This window comes from Pogona vitticeps, chromosome 2, assembly GCF_051106095.1.
Source record: "Pogona vitticeps strain Pit_001003342236 chromosome 2, PviZW2.1, whole genome shotgun sequence".
Lineage (NCBI taxonomy): Eukaryota > Metazoa > Chordata > Lepidosauria > Squamata > Agamidae > Pogona > Pogona vitticeps.
Window position 1 is genome coordinate 61,387,305 of NC_135784.1, and position 18,484 is coordinate 61,405,788.

Sequence of the window (18,484 nt, forward strand, 5' to 3'; positions counted from 1 at the left end):
GAAGCCTGCCTGTCTCCATCTCTGTTGCAAGAGATATCTAGGAAGGGGAAAGACTGGGAACGAAGATGTGGATTCCATCTTCCCGTGGTGTTAAATCTATATACAGTATTAAGGGTTGTTTTCCTTTCCCCCATATCCTTTGAGTTGTCACTGTGCAGCTGTCACAAAGGATCAGCTACTTCTGTTTGTCCATGTACAGACATATGGGAACAATTCATGCCAATCTGAGGACAACAGACCAGCCAGTAGATGGATATACTCTTGGGCACCCTCTGTACTGCTTCACAGATGGGGAGAGACAGTAAGCAGCGAGCACAGAACTCCTTACTTTCCTCAACTCTCATCATGAACAGCCCACTTTTGGGGGCAACTACATCAATAAACAATGTGGAAAATGCTCTGGGATTGGAAAGGTCAGATTTGAATTATTTTCCATGGACTACATCAGATACAAGTCAACGTAAATCAGCTCAGAATCCCTGCATCATCTGCCATTTTTTCCTCTGTTTTTCAGGCTTTCACTTTTTGGAATCAAATTTGTTTGGTTCAGGCAGTGCCATTGCTTGACATGATGTGGATGGGTCTCTGTCGCCATTTTATCTGAAGCCATCCCAGCCAGCTGCAGCAGCAGTGAGAGAGGCAAGGGAGTGAGGAAACTGGCTGCTGTTTGAATCCTTTCCTCCCCAAACTAGTCCCTGGGTCTGTTTTCTTCTTTTCTTCCTATTTTAAAGGTTTGCTAACCTTACACTAAGACAGTGAGATGAACAAAGAACAAAAAAAGTGGCAGAAGGAAAGGAGGCAGTATTCAGTCAGTCTTGTTTCCAGTTTGTTAAGGAAGCTCTGCTCTAACTGCCTCCTGCAAACCTGGACCGCTACAGCAGAGCAGAACTACCTTCAGAAGCTACAAACAACGCTTTTGAGTGACAATTTATTCCCTTCTCTTTCCTGATTCCTGTGTGATAGGCTGAAGTGAAGTAACCCTTACAAATCTACTATCCTGGGTGCAACTCCATTCACACTTTCCCCCCTGGGCAGTGGCACCCTTTGTTCCAAAGATATTGAACTAAATCCAGTGGCTAATCTCAACTAGAACAGACCCATTGAATTAGTGCTGAATCAACAATTATGTAAGACTCATTAATTCAATTGGTCTACTCTAATCGGGATTCACAATTAGATTTTAATGTACTTCATCACCTGAAAAAAACTGTACTCTGCCTAAAGATGTGAAGGTCCACGACATGAGAATCCGGAAAACTGCTGTTTACTCCCCCCACCCTCGGTTTTTCTCTCTTTCCTCAAAATTTGGGCAAACTGAAAATTTTTTCAAGAAATTTTATATTTTACAATTATGAATACATTTTGAAGACATATTCATATTGTTGCCTCTCCTTTACACATCCAAAGTGATTTCTAAGTCATTTAAGACCTAGTGTTGGAAAGGCTCAAACATTATAGAATACAGAATATTTTCAGGTTTTTGGTTGAAGAATGCAGTCTGAGACGCTGCAAAAACATATTTCTTCTGCAACATGATGGTGAGGCCATTGTATGAGCCAGCTTTTGATTCTTTTTTCTAAAATTGTTTCAGAATACTCCAACTTCTGTAGTAATCAGAAAAAGATACTGGTCTGTCTATGCATAAGAAATAGAGCAATGTGTGAAAGAACAGAGAAGCTTATGAGATGGCACGGCATCAGTTTTCAAAAGTCCATAAAAATATATATATAAAGACTCAGAAGAGCCAGCAACTACTAAAAGTAATTGATCAGAAAATAAGACAAATTAGACAAAGTTCAATGAAGTCTTGACCTTGCCCCAATTCATCCAAAAATGAGTGCTTTCTGTGCTTATAACTATGGAAGACAACATTTTCCCCCTACACTGTCAGTGGTTTCTTCTGTTTCCAGTTTTAATCTCTGCCTGTTTTTCATGTAAAACTGGCACAAGGCAAAATATGTCAAATGAATACAGCAGCTCCCTAGGAAATACCAAGCTCCCTAGAAAAATCCAGAATGGCGGTAGCAGCTATGTTGAACCACATCATAAATCTTGTTCCAGTGGTTTTTTTTCCTTCAATAGGATTTGTTATTTAGTTGTTAAGTTGTGTCCAACTCTTCGTGACCCCATGGACCAGAGCATGCCAGGCCCTCCTGTCTTCCACTGCCTCCCGGAGTTAGGTCAAATGTATGTTGGTACCTTCAATGACACTGTCCATCCATCTCGTCCTCTCTCGTCCCTTTCTCTTCTTGCCTTCACACTTTCCCAACATCAAGGTCTTTTCCAAGGAGTCTTCTCTTCTCATGAGATGGCCAAAGTATTGGAGCCTCAGCTTCAGGATCTGTCCTTTCAGTGAGCAATCAGGGTTGATTTCCTTTAGAATTGATAGGTTTGTTCTCCTTGCAGTCCAGGTGACCCTCAAGAGCCTCCTCCAGCACCACAATTCAAAAGCATCAATTCTTCGGCGGTCAGCCTTCTTTATGGTCCAGCTCTCACTTCCATACATCACTACTGGAAAAACCAGAGCTTTGACTATGCGGACTTTTGTCGGCAAGGTGCTTTTTAAGATGCTATCTAGGTTTTTCATCGCTTTCCTCCCAAGAAGCAGGTGTCTTTCAATTTCGTGGCTGCTGTCACCATCTGCAGTGATCATGGAGCCCAAAAAGGTAAAATTATTCACTGCCTCAGTATCTTCCCCTTCTATTTACCAGGAGGGGATGGGGCCAGTGGCCATGATCTTAGGTTTTTTTATGTTGAGCTTTAGACCAGTGGTTCTTAACCTTTTTGAAAGAAAAGCCCCCTTGAGCCATTGAGGAAGTTATCATCGCCCCCCCTTCCCGCGGCGATGATATCTTATTTATTTATTTATTTATTTATTTATTTATTTATTTATTTATTTATTTATTTATTTATTTATTTAAGACACTTAAATCCAATGACCCCTGAAAACAAAATTAAATTCTAAGAAAATGAAATGCCCCCCAAAAAGTAACATTTAATGATTTAGTTGCAAGTGAATTTTAAGACGCAAAAAGAAATATAAAAAGGGCATAAAAACAAATTCAGGAACTAAAAATTTCAAGACAAAACGTCTGAAACTAAATTAAAATTGGAGGAAAATATATATTCATGCACAATGTAAAAAGGCTGCAGCCATCTTTACAGGTTTGGCTTGCTCCAGCGCCCCCCTACCGCCCCCTTCTGCTCCAGCGCCCCCACGCCGCCCCTTTTCGTTCTACCGCCCCCCTGAAAAATGAAATCGCCCCCTGGGGGGCATTATTGCCCACGTTAAGAACCACTGCTTTAGACTATTCTTGTGCTCTCCTCTTTCACCCTCATTAAGAGGTTCTTTAATTCCTTCTCACTTTCTGTCATCAGAGTGGTATCATCTGCATATCTGAAGTTGTTGATATTTCTTCTGGCAATCTTAATTCTGGTTTGGGATTCATCCAATCCAGTCTTTCATATTATGTATTCTGCATATAAGTTAAATAAGCAGGGAGACAATATATAGCCTTGTCATACTCCTTTCCCAATTTTGAACCAATCAGTTGTTCCATATCCAGTTCTAACTGTTGTTTAATGTCCCAAATATAGATTTCTCAGGAGATAGATAAGGTGGTCAGGCACTCACATTTCTTTAAGAACTTGCCATAGTTTGACTACGTCAAAGGCTTTTGCACAGTCAATGAAGCAGAAGTAGATGTTTTTCTGGAACTCTCTGGCATTCTCCATAATCTAGCACATGTTAGCAATTTGGTCTCTAGTTCCTCTGCCCCTTCGAAATCCAGCTTGTACTACTGGGAGTTCTCGCTTCACATACTGCTGAAGCCTACCTTGTAGGATTTTGAGCATAACCTTGCTAGTGTGTGAAATGAGTGCAATTGTACGGTAGTTGGAGTGTTCTTTGGCACTGCCCTTCTTTGGGACTGGGATGTAGACTGATCTTTTCCAATGCTCTGGCCACTGCTGAGTTTTCCAAACTTGCTGGCATATTGAGTGTAGCACCTTAACAGCGTCATGTTTCATGATTTTAAATAGTTAAACTGGAATGCCATCACCTCCATTGGCCTTGTTGTTAGACAAGCTTTCTAAGGTCCACTTGACTTCACTCTCCAGGATGTCTGGCTCAAGGTCAGCAGCCACACTATCTGGGTTCTCCGGGACATCCAGATCTTTTAGTATAATTCCGCTGTGTATTCTTGCTACCTCTTCTTGATGTCTTCTGCTTCTGTGAGGTCCCTACCTTTTTTGTCCTTTATCATGTCCATCTTTGCACAAAATGTTCCTCTAATATCTCCAATTTTCTTTAACAGATCTCTGATTTTTCACCTTTCCATTATTTTCCTCTATATCTTTGTGCTGTTCATTTAAGAAGGCCCTCTTGTCTCTCCTTGCTATTCTTTGGAAGTCAGCATTCCATTTTCTGTAGCTTTCCCTATCTCCCTTGCATTTTGTCTCCCTTTTCTTCTCTGCTATTTGTAAGGTCTTGTTGGACAGCAATTTTGCTTTCTTGCATTTCCTTTTCTTTAGGATGTTTTTGTTGCTGCCTTCTGTACAATGTTACCAGCCTCTATCCAAAGTTCTTTAGGCACTCTGTCCACCAAATCGAGGTCCTTAAATCTGTTATTCACTTCCACTGTGTATTCATAAGGGATGTGGTTTAGATTATACCTGAGTAGCCCCGTGGGTTTTTCCTACTCTCTTCTGTTTAAGCTTGAATTTTGCTATGAGAAGCTGATGATCAGAGCCACAATCAGCTCCAAGCCTTGTTTTTGCTGACTGTATTGAGCTTCTCCATCTTTGGCTGCAGAGAATATAATCAATCTGATTTCGGTTTTGCCCATCTGGTGATTTCCATGTATAGAGTCGCCTCTTGTGTTGTTGGAAAAGAGTGTTTGTGATGACCAGGTTGTATCTCGTGACTCCCTACTTTAGCATTCCAGTCCCCATATAATAACAAGAACATCTTTCTTTGGTGTCAGTTCTAGAAGGTGTTGTAAGTCTTCATAGATTTGGTCAATTTCAGCCTCTTTAGCATTGGTGGCTGGTGCATAAACTTGGATTACTGTGATGTTGAAAGGTCTGCCCTGGATTCGTATTGAAATCATTCTATTATTTTTGAGAATGTATCCCAGTACAGCTTTTCCCACTGTTTCGTTGACTATGAGGGCTACTCCATTTCTTCTACGGGATTCTTGCCCACAATAGTAGATATGATAATCATCTGAATTGAATTCGCCCATTCCTGTTCATTTTAGTTCACTAACGCCCAGGATGTCAAAGTTGATTCTTGCCATTTCCTGTTTGACCACATCCAGCTTACCAAGGTTCACATATCTTTTTCCAATTTCCTATGCGGTGTTTTTCTTTGCAGCATCGGAGTTTCCTTTCACTTCCAGGCGCGTCCGCAGCTGAGCGTCCTTTCAGCTTTGGCCCAACCACTTTATTAGCTCTGGAGCTACTCGTATTTCTCCTCCGCTCTTCCTCAGTAGCATGTTAGATGCCTTCCGACCTGAGGGGCTCATCTTCCAGCATCATAACTTTTATTTTGTTTCTGTTCATGGTTTTCTTGGTAAAGATACTGGAGTGGCTTGCCAGTTCCTGCTCCAGGTGGATCACATTTAGTCAGAACTCTCCCCTATGACCTGTCCATCTTGGGTGTCCCTGCACAGCCTAGCCCATAGCTTCTTTGAATTACTCAAGCCCCTTCGCCACGACAAGATAGCAATTGCCCTCACCAATTGCTGCCTTGTCGTATTGGATATACTATACAAAAGGACACCAAATCATAAATACTTCTACATTTAATAGGCCCAACTTGATAATTTTATGAGCAAACTAAAATATGCACAATACATTTCCCATGTAACTTTAGATCAGTGCTTTAAAAAAGGCTTCTGTATATGTGTGTGTGCGCGCACACACACACATAGACAGCTTGTGGGGGAGGGATTGGTTTTCTGTGGCTTCAGAATTTCTGGAAATTTTACATATTCTGCCTCTCAGATTCTTCAAAGCTTACAAAAATCTGATAAAAGCTAGGCACATGAAAATGCAAGCACACTCGTTTGCCTGATTTGCATGCATATTTGCTACAACCTGGGAACAAAAGCATATGTTTCCCTGCTGGCAAACTACTTGCTATAAAACCTGTTTCATGGATCTCAACCACTACTTCTCAGTTCACAAACAGCTGCAATCCTCATTCCCCTAAAGCCACACAGGGAAAGGAAGAGAGATTAAGTTAGACCCTTTCTCCTCAACATAGTAGAAAAATTGGTTGGCAAGACTTGTTTATCCATCATGTTGCTGCATTTCAAGAGTTGGTATCCGTTTCCAAGTTTTGTTAAAATAACTCTACCTCCCAAACCTCAGCCCATTTTTTTTTTATTCTGAGGTCTCTTAACATGAAGATTAACTGTGTCTCCATCTTTGCTCTGCTAGTGTTGTTTTAAGGATTTGTTCTCTGTATCTTCTGAACATCCATTCATGGGAATTGTGCCTCATGCCTGGTTAACAAGCATCTGTCTTTGGTGCTCAGTTGTTTAGAATATGTAGTAAAGGTAGTAATGGTGGTTGATACTGAACATCCTTCATTTTGCCGAAACGCATCTTGTATAGCAGGGGTGAACTGGGGCCTATTTCAGCCCCCTATATTCTACCATGGGTAGCGCAACAGTAACCAAAACTGCTACCATGTTTCCCCAAAAATAAGACAGGGTCTTATATTAATTTTTGCTCCATAAAATGCATTAGGGTTTATTTTCAGGGGATGTTTTATTTTTTTCGATGTACAACAATCTACATTTATTCAAATACAGTCATATCATCTTCTTCTGGTTGCTGTACAATGGTGGAGGGTGGGGTTTCACATAACTGGAACTTATTTTTGGGGTAGGGCTTATATTACGAGCATCCTAAAAAATCATATTAGTCTTATTTTCAGATTAGGTCTTATTTTCAGGGAAACAGGGTACTGGTAGTTTAAAACTGAAAAACAAGGTATGTGATGAACACACACCTGGAGAGGAAAACCATGCTTCCTGGGGTGCAACTCTCCTCTAAAGGAAGATGAGCATGCAACCACATATATACAAAAGCTAATGGGAGAAATGTTCACAGCCTCCAAACTACTTCTCCCCTTGTATAAATTGCCGTGGCTGGGAAGGCCTACAAACCATGTCTGAGCTAAGACATGAGATACCCTTTCATATTCCAGCAACAACAGGACTAGGTCCAATGGGGGAACAGGAGGTTCTATTTTCCGTTCTCATGTGGACAACATGCCACAAATCCCCCCTCTCGGCATCTGTCATATTGTTCCACCAAACTCGCCATCTGGTCTCTTTTTTGACCAGTCTGGTGTATGCGGGTTTTTTTAAAAAAATTACCTGGCATGTTGCTAATCCAAGTAAAACAGAAGCCAGTAGAAAGGTTTCCTTCCCACCCCTTCCCAGATACGTGTTCCCACTGCTGCAATAGCACTGCCCTAAAAGGGCTCACAGAAGGGTGGTTATATGGCTAATTCTCCCATTTAGGGAGGGTTTGTTCATGGTTCAAGCACATCCTAAACAACAACTTTCTCTGAGGACTGCTGCACCAATGTTGCCCCCTCGATGGTAGAGTCCAATTCTGTCGCTTAGAAGCCTCAGCACCTTAAAGCAGAGCATCAGTTGCAGGGGAAGATCTGTGGCCAAGTGCTGCCAGACAGCATACTGCTCAAGAATTTAAGCACAAACGATAATAGCTACAAAACTGTGTGCTTCTGCATGTGCAAGGCAAGAGAATTAGACTTCATTGGTTCTGGTTCTCTAAAGGACACGTGCAATAGCAACAGCATTCGTGTCTTTGGATACCTTTTCCTCTTCCTGACATGCAGATGAGCAGAAAGGAGAAGGCTATATAACAGGGAGGGCCCAGAATGGTTACGAATCTACTCCTCCCTCAGCGCACCTTCTGAGACTAATTCTTATTCTGTGGCTCCTTGCTCCAAATCCACAGCACCAACCCCCTTCCTATTTACCGGCACACAAGACTGTTCCCATTTTATAGCAGTGAACTGAGACAAACGCCAACCTCCTATGGCAAACGTACGGCTACATGTGGACTGAATTGGCCTCACTATCATGGAAAGCTTCCCATTCAGCTTGGCACCAGGATTGCAGACAAGAAGGCACACCCTCCTCACAGGAATCCTGCTGCAGAGGGATAAATGGAACCAGAACACTTTTATTTGGGTGACAACAATGCCTCGCACTGTGAAATTCCAGCAACATTAAGTCAACTCTCTCTTTATCCAGCTTGGAATGCGATTTGTCTATTTCAGGAACTCAGGGCACAGGCATATTTTTGAAAGACTGCAGGGGTGGATGGGTGTCTGTGCCTCCTGGTGCCTCCTTTAACTATCTAAGAGATATTTCTAGACCACATAGCATGCATTTTTAAATGCCTTTACTGACTCCATTGCCTGGGATAAAACACTGAGATAAAAAGTTAGTAATGATTATTATCTAGATTCTCCATCTAAGATACTGAACGTGGTGATCATGGAATTTGGAGCTCCTAAGGTGGCAGAAGAGCTCCTAAGGTGCCTACAGCTCATCCTAAGCCCCGGTCTTCACAACTGAGACTGTGTCAGCACCCACAGTGTCCTGGTGTTTCACTGTTACAGGTCTCTAAAGTGGTTCTTCCCCTTCATTCCTGCCAAATCTGAAGGCAATCCAGCAAGTTGTAGCCGTACTTAAGCAAACACTGATGTACGCAAGCCCCATTTAAAACAACAGAGCTGACAAAGTCACTGAAAAGAATATACTGCTTGTAGTGATGAACTTTTAAGAAGCAGTGCTTAAACAGCAGGAGAGTGCTGCTCTTACGTCTCAGCTAAGTGATATACACTCTACAGCAGTGATATACTTTTATGAATACGGCCCATCCCTAGACAAAGGGAAGAAGTGCCGTGCATGTAAGCGATGCCATAAATCTCCTCTCAGTGGTGATCACCTGCCATCAGCATAGCTTTCAGCTGGCTTGCGAAAGATTCAGGCTTTCTTTACCCATAAAAAACCAAAACCGAAACACAGCTCTGTGACAGGATAGCTGGCCAAATAAAAAGCCTGGTATGATCCTTGTGGGGGCACCACTTTTGACTGACAAACAGGCCTCTCGCCCTAGCTGCCATTATCTTAGGCTCCCTTCTAGAGTACAGAGCACAACTAAGCTTCCCTGAGACACACGGGATACAGCTGTACCAGGAAAACTGCAGCCATAATTCATCTGTGGTGCAGCAGAACGCTGCTCATGTCTACTGATTTCACAAGGTGGACCCAATGGCAGCAATGTACTAGGCCTTTATCAGGCACACTGTAAAGAGAAAGCAAACTTGTATTGACTTCGCACGACACTTCCACTACTGCCAAGACCTGCGGAACTACTGCCAGTGTCATTCTGCTTGCAGCAAAGAGAGTCTACCACCTTCTAAGGTTCTTTTCCCTGGAGTTTGTTGAGACAGTTCAGCATGCAGTCTGTTCTGGTCTTTCAAGCCCCCTCTCTAGTCAGTCCCTGTGTTTTATGCAATACCTCACAAAAGGTGATTTGTTATGAAAGGGGAATGAATCAGAGACAGGGGAATTCTAGAAGACTGCATATCAGAGCCGCAGTTGGTACAGATTATTTTTAAGAATAAAAGTTTCAAAACCCAGCATCAGCTGACTGAGGACTTTGGGACTTACAGTCCCAAACAAGCAACTTTTCTAAACTCTAACCAGACTAGGACCGGATCATAAAAGTTATCTGAATGTTCCCAATGATATCTGAGAATCAATAAATAATCTTCAATATTTTTGTACCACTTTTCATCAAGCATAAGAAAAGATTTATAAAAAGGGCAGAAAACTAGTCCAAACTGTTACTAGGCATTTGTTTTCTGCATTTTGGTTTCATTTGTTTTTTCATAGCTTTATTTATGCTCTGGCCCCTTCTGTTTTTATGTGATTAGAGTGTCTATGATTTTACTATATTAATTGTTGGATTATGTATTTTATTGTGAAGCACCTAGAGTAGTGCTATGGGACTATTGGGAGCACTATATCAAATTTAAAACAAACAAACAAACAAACAAACAAACACAAACACACACACACACACCCTAATTTTGTTTAAAAATGGGGCCACCAGCTATATCCAATTCAGAACAAGCTTTCCTAGGATACAGGCTTCTTGATTCCCTGCAGCATTCCAGTCAGCACACCATCCACAGCAAACAGATGAACAGTTCCCACAAATCAGGATCGTTTCTTTAACTCCATGCAATATCATCAGCAAGGTGCTGCATTCTTACCTTCAAGAACTTGTACAGAAGGAATGTGAACCAGTTTGTCAACATTTTCTCAGCCACTGACTCTGTCCTGTAGGGGAAGTAGAGAGTAAGTTGTGAATAACAGGGAAAAATCAGTCTTCTGATCTTCTTTCAAAGTCTCTGATCTTTCTGCTATTTTTCTCAGAGGCTTTAAAGGTCAAACCTTGAAAGACAGGAACCTCAAAGAACCAAAGAAGGTAGCCAGAAGACTGGGGTTGCCATGACAAATTCTAAAGATAGTCCTGGAAACAGCCCAACCCACTTTGCTCCCACTGAGCTCATTAGAGTTAAACCTGGCCTCCTGCAGGCCACAGCTGTAAGAACACAGCAAAAGAAACCAATGTGCCCCAGTCCCCATCTGCAAATCCTCAAGGGGATGCAGCAGTACTGGAGAGGGATCCATAGTACAGTTTTCAGGCTCAGGGGAAAATACATAACCTCCTTACTCTGTGTTCCCCATTTCTAATGAGTTCAAAAATTCATATTGTCATTAAGTGACTAGAATTACAAAATTTACCAATAAACTGACCCCCCCACCCCGAGTTGTAACTTTTAAAATCAGGCAGTAACTAAGAAGTATATTCACAAACTATGAATGAATCTGAAATTATTCTGTAGATCGGTGAATCATCCCAGTTGGAAAGTACTCTGTAAAGACCACAAATAATTTATAGTGATGCTCATATTAATAGTACAGCTAGGCAGCAAACACTAAGAACATAACACAGAGTTCTGTGGTGTATATATACCATTGCTACTAAAAGCTTGGTGAATTATCCACTTCAGAACCTTCTCTCATAACGCAATACATAATCAGAGGCCAAGAGAAAATGTGAAAGAGTAGCAAAGGATGAATGAGCACTGCCACTATTTACCTTAACTCATTTCACACTGAGTTCCATGCAATGAATTTAATGCAGTCTCTGAGTTGTTGCAAGGAATAATAGCCAAAAACTAGAGAATGAACATCTCCCTTTCCCAGTTCTTTCCCTTAAAAATACAGAAAGAACACATTGCTTCTGCCAAATGGTGTGTATATGTGCATGAGCACATATACATGCAGGCATGCAGTGGGGGGACCAGGAGGTTGGTCAGCTCTGGACAGGCAGGCTGGCTGGCAGGCCAGAAATGTTCAGAGCAAGCCCTGACATTTCATTTCAGCCTGTGGAATTGGTTAGTGAGCTGAATTTTCTCCTATCAGTGGCTGCCAGCTACCTCAGCAATGTTAACACTTTCTTCCTTTTCTTGCTTGTCAGGTTGAAATGGAGAGACAGGCAGATGGAGTATTTAAATTTTTCAATCCCTAGATTTGCATGTATCTGAACTGATTACATTTTATCTTCAAGACATAAAGGGGATCTTTTCTAAGCTCGTGGGGTCAGTTCAAGTGCTTGCCCCACTTCCATCAGCCATGGACGCTGACTCCAATTGGGCAAAGCTGCACAATCCCAGGATGCCCCCAGAAGAAGGGAATAGTAAGCCACTTCTGAGTAATCTCTACCTGGAAAACCCTTAAAAGGGTCACCAGAAATAAAAATTGACTTGATGGCACACAATTATTAGTACTGTGAAAAGGGAGCACTCAAGGATAGGGAGACCCAAAATATTTTCAGCATCAGGTGAACTAACATGGCAAGCTTGCTTTTGTTGTCCTTGTTTGCCCAGCTAGTTTTTCTGTGCCATCAGCAACTCAAAAATGGACTGCAGACAAATATGCCAGGAAGGAAGAGGATTCTTCCCTTCCTGTGAAACTAAGCCAAACAGAACAATCTACAGTGGACCCTTGACTTACAGACGGCTTGACTTACAGACTTTTTGAGTTACAGACTTCTCTGGCCGCAAAATTTAGGTTTGACTTGCAGAATGAGATTTGACTTACAGACCAGAAAAAAACCAAAATGGAACAAAAACGGCCTGTTACAGGATTAATCGGTTTTCAATGCACTGTAGGTCAATGGAGACTTGACCTACAGACTTTTTGACTTGAGAACCGCCTTCCAATACGGATTAAGTTCTCAAGTCAAGACCCCACTGTAGTGACTTCATGAGCAATTTTAATACCATATGCTAATACACCGTTCAAAATGAAACTCATATGATGTATTCTCGAAGGCTTTCACGGCCGGGATTCAATGGTTGTTGTAGGTTTTTCGGGCTGTCTGGCCATTTTCTTGAGGTTGTTTTTCTAATATTTCGCCAGTCTCTGTGGCCAGCATCTTCAGAGGACAGGAGTCAGAACTCTGTCTGTGCTCTGGTGCAGTTTGTTGGAAAGTTGAGTCCCAGAAACTGCACCAGAGTACAGACAGAGTTCTGACTCCTGTCCTTTGAAGATGCTGGCCACAGAGACTGGCGAAACGTTAGGAAGAAAAACCTCAAGAACACGGCTAGACAGCCCGAAAAACCTACAACAACCAAACTCATATGATGTTTGCTTGTAAAGTTCTCTATGTCTTCACATTCGACACAGAAATTTCTGAACACAACGTATCAGTACATCAGAATATGCCATAGTAGTGACACCAGCCTCCCATTAAGGTGCTATAATATGTATAAGCGATCGCAAAACAATGTTCCCTATGAAGGAATTTTGCTTTGCGATGATCGGTTCCCTGCTTCGGGAACCGATCATCGCAAAGCGATGATTTTTTAACAGCTGATCAGTGGTTTCAAAATGGCGGCTGGGTAAACAAAATGGCTGCCCGCTGTGTTTTCACACGGATTCCTCGCTGCACAGGCAGCAAAAATGGCCGCACTATGGAGGATCTTCGCTGGACGGTGAGTTTGAAGCCCCTAGGAATGCATTAATCTGGTTTAAATGCGTTTCTATGGGCTTTTTAAAATCGCATCACGACGTTTTCGTTCTACAGCGATTTCGCTGGAACGAATTAACGTCGTGATGCGAGGCCCCACTGTATTTCTTGTAGTTCATGAGAAAAGATAGGGTTCATTGCCTGAAAATTTCAGGTGCCCAACTTTAGGGCAGAAGTTTTCTTATGATTGTTGCATGGTGCAGGGTTATCGATCTGCTTGTCGTCTTTCACCCTAAACCCCACGCACCACGTGAGGTTAACAGACCATGGTGAGGTAGCACCTTACTGGCTGGGGGCTGCCTAGTGAGGTGCAATGCCCTTTCTCATCATCGGAAGTAGCTCCTGGCGTCATGCTCTACGCCAACTGAGCAAAGACTTATAAGTGGTAACTATTTCCCGTGTTGTTTCGATGCTGTATGCGAAGCTGGAGTATCCTCTCCAGAGCACGAAGCCTGGGTAAAATAATATGGAGGATAGGCTGTTACCCAAGCAGAAAATCCCTCCTCTCCACATCACCAAAGTAGTCCAATGGAAAGGCAAGAGCCAATCGGCTGGTTCAAGTGATGTCGCAGGAGTTGCCAGAGAATGACTGTACATAGTCATGAACTGCCTCTGGGACTCTGGCTCCGGATTTTGCCTTGAAGTTAACTCCTTAAGCCTTTTTCATCAGTGGATATAGTCACATGGCAGTGGACGTTTGAAATTGGAGTTTTTCTTCTCCTAGATGTGCTGCCATCAAAGGCTAATGAGCCCCACCTACCCCGACTAATGAGCCCACACCTACCCCCGGTTTGTTTTTTGGGCACACAAAGTATAAGAGGGGTGGAAAAGGAAAGGGGGGTAGAAAGGAATTTAGAATGGGTGGAGGTGGAAAGGGAGAGGAAAGGAGTGTGGAAGGGGTAGAAAAAATTAAAGAACGTTAGCATTTAAGAGCAACAGTAAAGCTTTATATCATTATCAGTTTCTTTGGCATAAACAGGAACTGTTTTTTCGGGTCACGAGGCCATGTCATGAGGCCACCTGGTCATCTCACTCTGAGGAAGCAAACTTGATCCAGCAGTTAGTCTTTAATCGTCCACAATATTTTTGTCTCGTTTTGTGTTTGTTAGTTTTTGGATGCTCAGTAAAGCTGTATTTAACTGCAGCTGGACTTTCCTGCATTTCTGTTTCGTATGTTCCCATTGTGCAATGTCTGTCTATCTTTTTGTTCATGACACAGTACTGTGCTACCTAGAAAACAAGAGTCCCAAATCAGAAGCCCAAGGCAGGGAAGATATTATGAGACAGCAAGGAGAGGGTTTTGAGTAATTTCCTTACACATATCTTCTAATATATGATAAAACTGACTACAGATTAACATTATTCTGGGGAAGTCCAAAAGCAGGACAATACAATTGTCCACCTATCCATTCTAAAGTGGATAGGTGTCACTGGTTGATCTGGATTTGATAAGCTGAAAACAAAACAGGCTTATATAAAGAGAAAGGGTTGAAAGAAGAATGTCTGCATTGATTGCTTTCAATATATGCTAGTTTTTACACATGAAGATGTATCTCTGTTACAAATATTAAGACCTTTGCATATTTATCAAACATTTAAGATTATGCACATCTCTTACTTAAAATTAAAAAAAGCTGATAGCTCTGATTGAAAATTTTGTTTGCTTTTTTGACTGTTCCATCTATTAATCATCAGATTAGCTATTTCATATTCAAATGATCACAAAAACACAAGCAGCGCTAATGACCTCAAGAAAGCAACAGCCTACCCAGTGCTGTAAGGGAGTGGGGTGTGTATGTGATTGAAAATTATAAAAACAACCAAGCCCCTACTCTTTAGTTCTAAAAGCTGCACAGATTCTGAAGGGAGTCCATATATATCAAAAGAAGTAGAAAGAATAGTTCACAACTACAGGTTGTTTTGAACAAAGACCAACTTGTCCATTGGTAATAATGTCTGCCCAAATGCAAGTCCCTCTCTGTTCCCACATTCTGCTTTAATTACACAGACAGGTTCAGCAATTACTTGTCTTCCTGGAGAACAGACCAATGGTGGCAAATGAAAGTGGATCATCATTGTATATAAATCTGCTTTTGAAGCGTGTGTGTGCAATTTGTGGCCTCCTCAAGGTATATTCATTCCATTTGCCCAGGCATCTCCCATGACTGTCATCTGCTTAAGACTACAGACTTTGTTTTCATTGCTGGATCACAAGCTGGGCAGGCCTAGTCAACACTCCAAAAACGATGGACCTTTTAAAATCTTTGGAACTGCTTTGTGTCAAATCAAGTCACAGGTTTATCAAGCAAACACACTTAGGGCCACAGCAATGCTGCCTGAGATTCTTTTAATGGGGAAGAAGCCTGAGAGCATCTCCATGCAAAGAATACAACTTCTCACTGAGCTGTGCTCCCTCCAACTACATACAGAAGGCTTTGTGAACCTACCCCTGTCTGCATCATTCAAAATAGTAGAATCATAGACAAGTGAAGTTGGAAGGGGCCTACAAGGCCATCAAGTCCAGCCCCCTGCTCAATGCAGGAATACAATCAAAGCATATCTGCCAGGTGATTATCTAAATTTTTCTTGAATACCTCCAGCGTTGGGGCACTCAACCAAAAGGTACTGTTAATTTAGGTGAATACTACATTTCTACAAAACAATGTAACTGCCATTGTGTGGTGGTGGTTAGAAAGAACTGTATTTAGAGTCATTATTGCTTCTTATGTATGGAAAGAAATTTTTAATTATACAAAGTACAGATGGCTTTAGTAACATACCTAGAGTTGCTATAGGGCAGAAAGAGTCTACAATAGGATAAGATATTGGCAAAGGAACACATAAATGAAGAGGTGGCTGTTTCTGATGGAATACAGTCCACGTAAAAGGGAAGGTCCGTAGCCTGGGTGTGGTATTATATCCAGCCATACTGCTGGTGAGTGCCCTTTACCAGTTAAGGCTGGGGCATCATCTGTGGGTTCTTCTGGACAGATAAAACCTACCTATAGTTGTTCATGCTCTAGTAACTGTATCTTGATTACTTTAATACACTGATTTTACAGTGGTCTAATAATTGCATTAGTTATCTGCTGCATCTCTGGAGTGGCTGCAGTCAAGGCTGAAAAGTGTTATTTCCTTTTATTAGTTCTATACTCGGATGCCACAGAGGATTACATTTTACAACACACAAGTAACAGATTTCACCATACAGATTAATGTTAAGCCTGTTAGGTTTGATGTAAAGACATCCCTTGACCTACAAGAAAGGTAGCATGAAAGACAGAAAGAATTCTTCTTTCTTTTACCAGGATGCAAAATGGATGGGGTAAGGGAACTGGGAAGGAAAAGTGGGATTTAAACTGGGGAGCAATGGAAGAAGAATAAAACATTAACCCAAAATTGAAGTCTACATCCAACATGTTCTCCCTCAAACTGCCTCTGCTCCTTTCTGCTATCTCCTGATTTTTGACATTCCTTTCATTTCCAGAATGTTCTCACTGTAACCGTCACATAGTTTAAACTAAGTATAAAATAAAGTTTGTATTTTTTATGTGTATATCTCTATTAACTAGATGGCTGGCTAGCTCGGTGAATTAGGAACCTGGCTGCAGAGCCAGAGGTTTGGAATTTGATTCCGTACTAGGCCTCCTGGGAGTTGAGCCAGCCTCGGTGGCCTTGGGCAAGCTGCACAGTCCCAGGGCACCCTCAGAAGAAGGGAATGGTAAACCCCTTCTGAGTACTCTCTACCCTGAACAAGTTTACTATCAGACAGAATTGACTTGATGCCACATCATCCCCACTACCACCACACCTATAAAGCATATATCCAAGAACTTAAACAGATTGATAATACACACATATTTCCCAGGGATCCAGCATGAAATAACAAACTTTCAAGGGATCCAGCAATGGCTGGAGCTTTTTCTTGAACATGTATTTGCAAGAAAATAAGAATCTGTCATTATGTTACAAATGAAATCATCCAAAAGAAAGAAGGAGGTCCTGCTGCGTGTTAACAGTTAGATAACTATCCTGGCCCTCTTTGGTGTGCTTCCCTTGCTTCAGACGACCTAGGACTGGCAAGGTACATTCCCCTGGGATGCATGTGCAGCTCCTCTCCCAGTTTTCTAGCCTCCCAGGCATCCACATGCCCTGCTGGATTTTGGTGGTGTATCTGCAGGCAGGACGGAGAAGCTGATATTCCTCATTAAAGCAAGTTGTGCAATAGGGCTTACTCTTTACCAAACTGATTAAAGCTTCCAAGAATGTACCGGTAACTCTCTTTTAAAACAGGATATCAACTCTCCACATACTGCTTGAGGGCATATTTGTGGTTCCCCATTTGGTGGCAGCAGGTGATAATATGGGCCCAGTGGGATTCAGGAAGGCAGGTTCACACCACTCAAAGAAATTGTCCAACTGTGCCCTAAAACAGGGGTCCCCAACCCCTGGCCCACTGCCAGTATGTGGCCTTCGCAGGACTAAGCCGCCTAGACAGATCTCCTGCCCTCCCACATGCACTCCCCACACGCACGCCCACATGCACATACTGCCTGCCCGCTTGCACACACGGGTGCCCCACCCGCCCCACGCACCCACGAGCGTGCCACGCTCACCCGTGCATGCACACAAGTGTGCCCCACTTACCAGCGAGCATGCCCCGCCCATCTGTGAGCACACCCCTCACCTGCACATGCACGTGTGTGCCCCACTCACCAGCGAGCACTCCCCACCCACCCACGAGTGCGTCCTGCCCTCCCATGCATGCCGGCGAGTGTGTCATGCCCCCTGGTAGCACACCCCCCGCAAGTGGTGGGGGCCCAGACATGGATGCCGCCCTCCCAACCGGTCCGCAGTTCAGAAGAGGTTGGGGACCACTGCCCTAAAAGACACTGTGTTTGGATCAGCCCAAAGTGTTCTCTGACATTAGCAGAGGACTGCTGCCTTCATTTGGGAAAGGGTAGAGAAAACACAGTCCATCAGATGTAGTTGAACTACAACCCCCTCGTCCCTGACCATGAACTGCCGAGTGGCTAGGCCTGATGGGAGCTTGGGTCCAACAATATCAGAATTGTCACAAGTATGTCCCATCCTTGCTCTAAAGAGTTGCTTTACACTGTATGAAACAGTCTTGTCTTCCTACTGGCATATCAGTATTTCTGTTTCAGATACATTTTGTCCTGGAGTATTTTCTTTGGGGTTTTTGGCTCTCCAGTGTTCCAGAATGTTTCAGCTCATTATCTCATAAGGAAGTGTAAATATATTTGCTCAACAAACTCAGATCCTAAATAGTATCTCTTCTTGAAATGTAGACTAA

General features: G+C 42.5%; 1 protein-coding gene across 8 annotated transcripts in view; it reads right to left on the minus strand.

Moving 5' to 3' along the window:
• The window catches only part of PLXNA1 (plexin A1), a 389,988-nt gene that overhangs the window by 43,027 nt on the left and 328,477 nt on the right, over positions 1-18,484 (minus strand). For all 8 annotated transcript variants that reach the window (XM_072989530.2, XM_020801318.3, XM_078385248.1 and 5 more), the window contains one exon: positions 10,340-10,406. In XM_072989530.2, the coding sequence (XP_072845631.1) occupies positions 10,340-10,406 (67 nt within the window). The remainder of the gene's footprint in view (positions 1-10,339; positions 10,407-18,484) is intronic.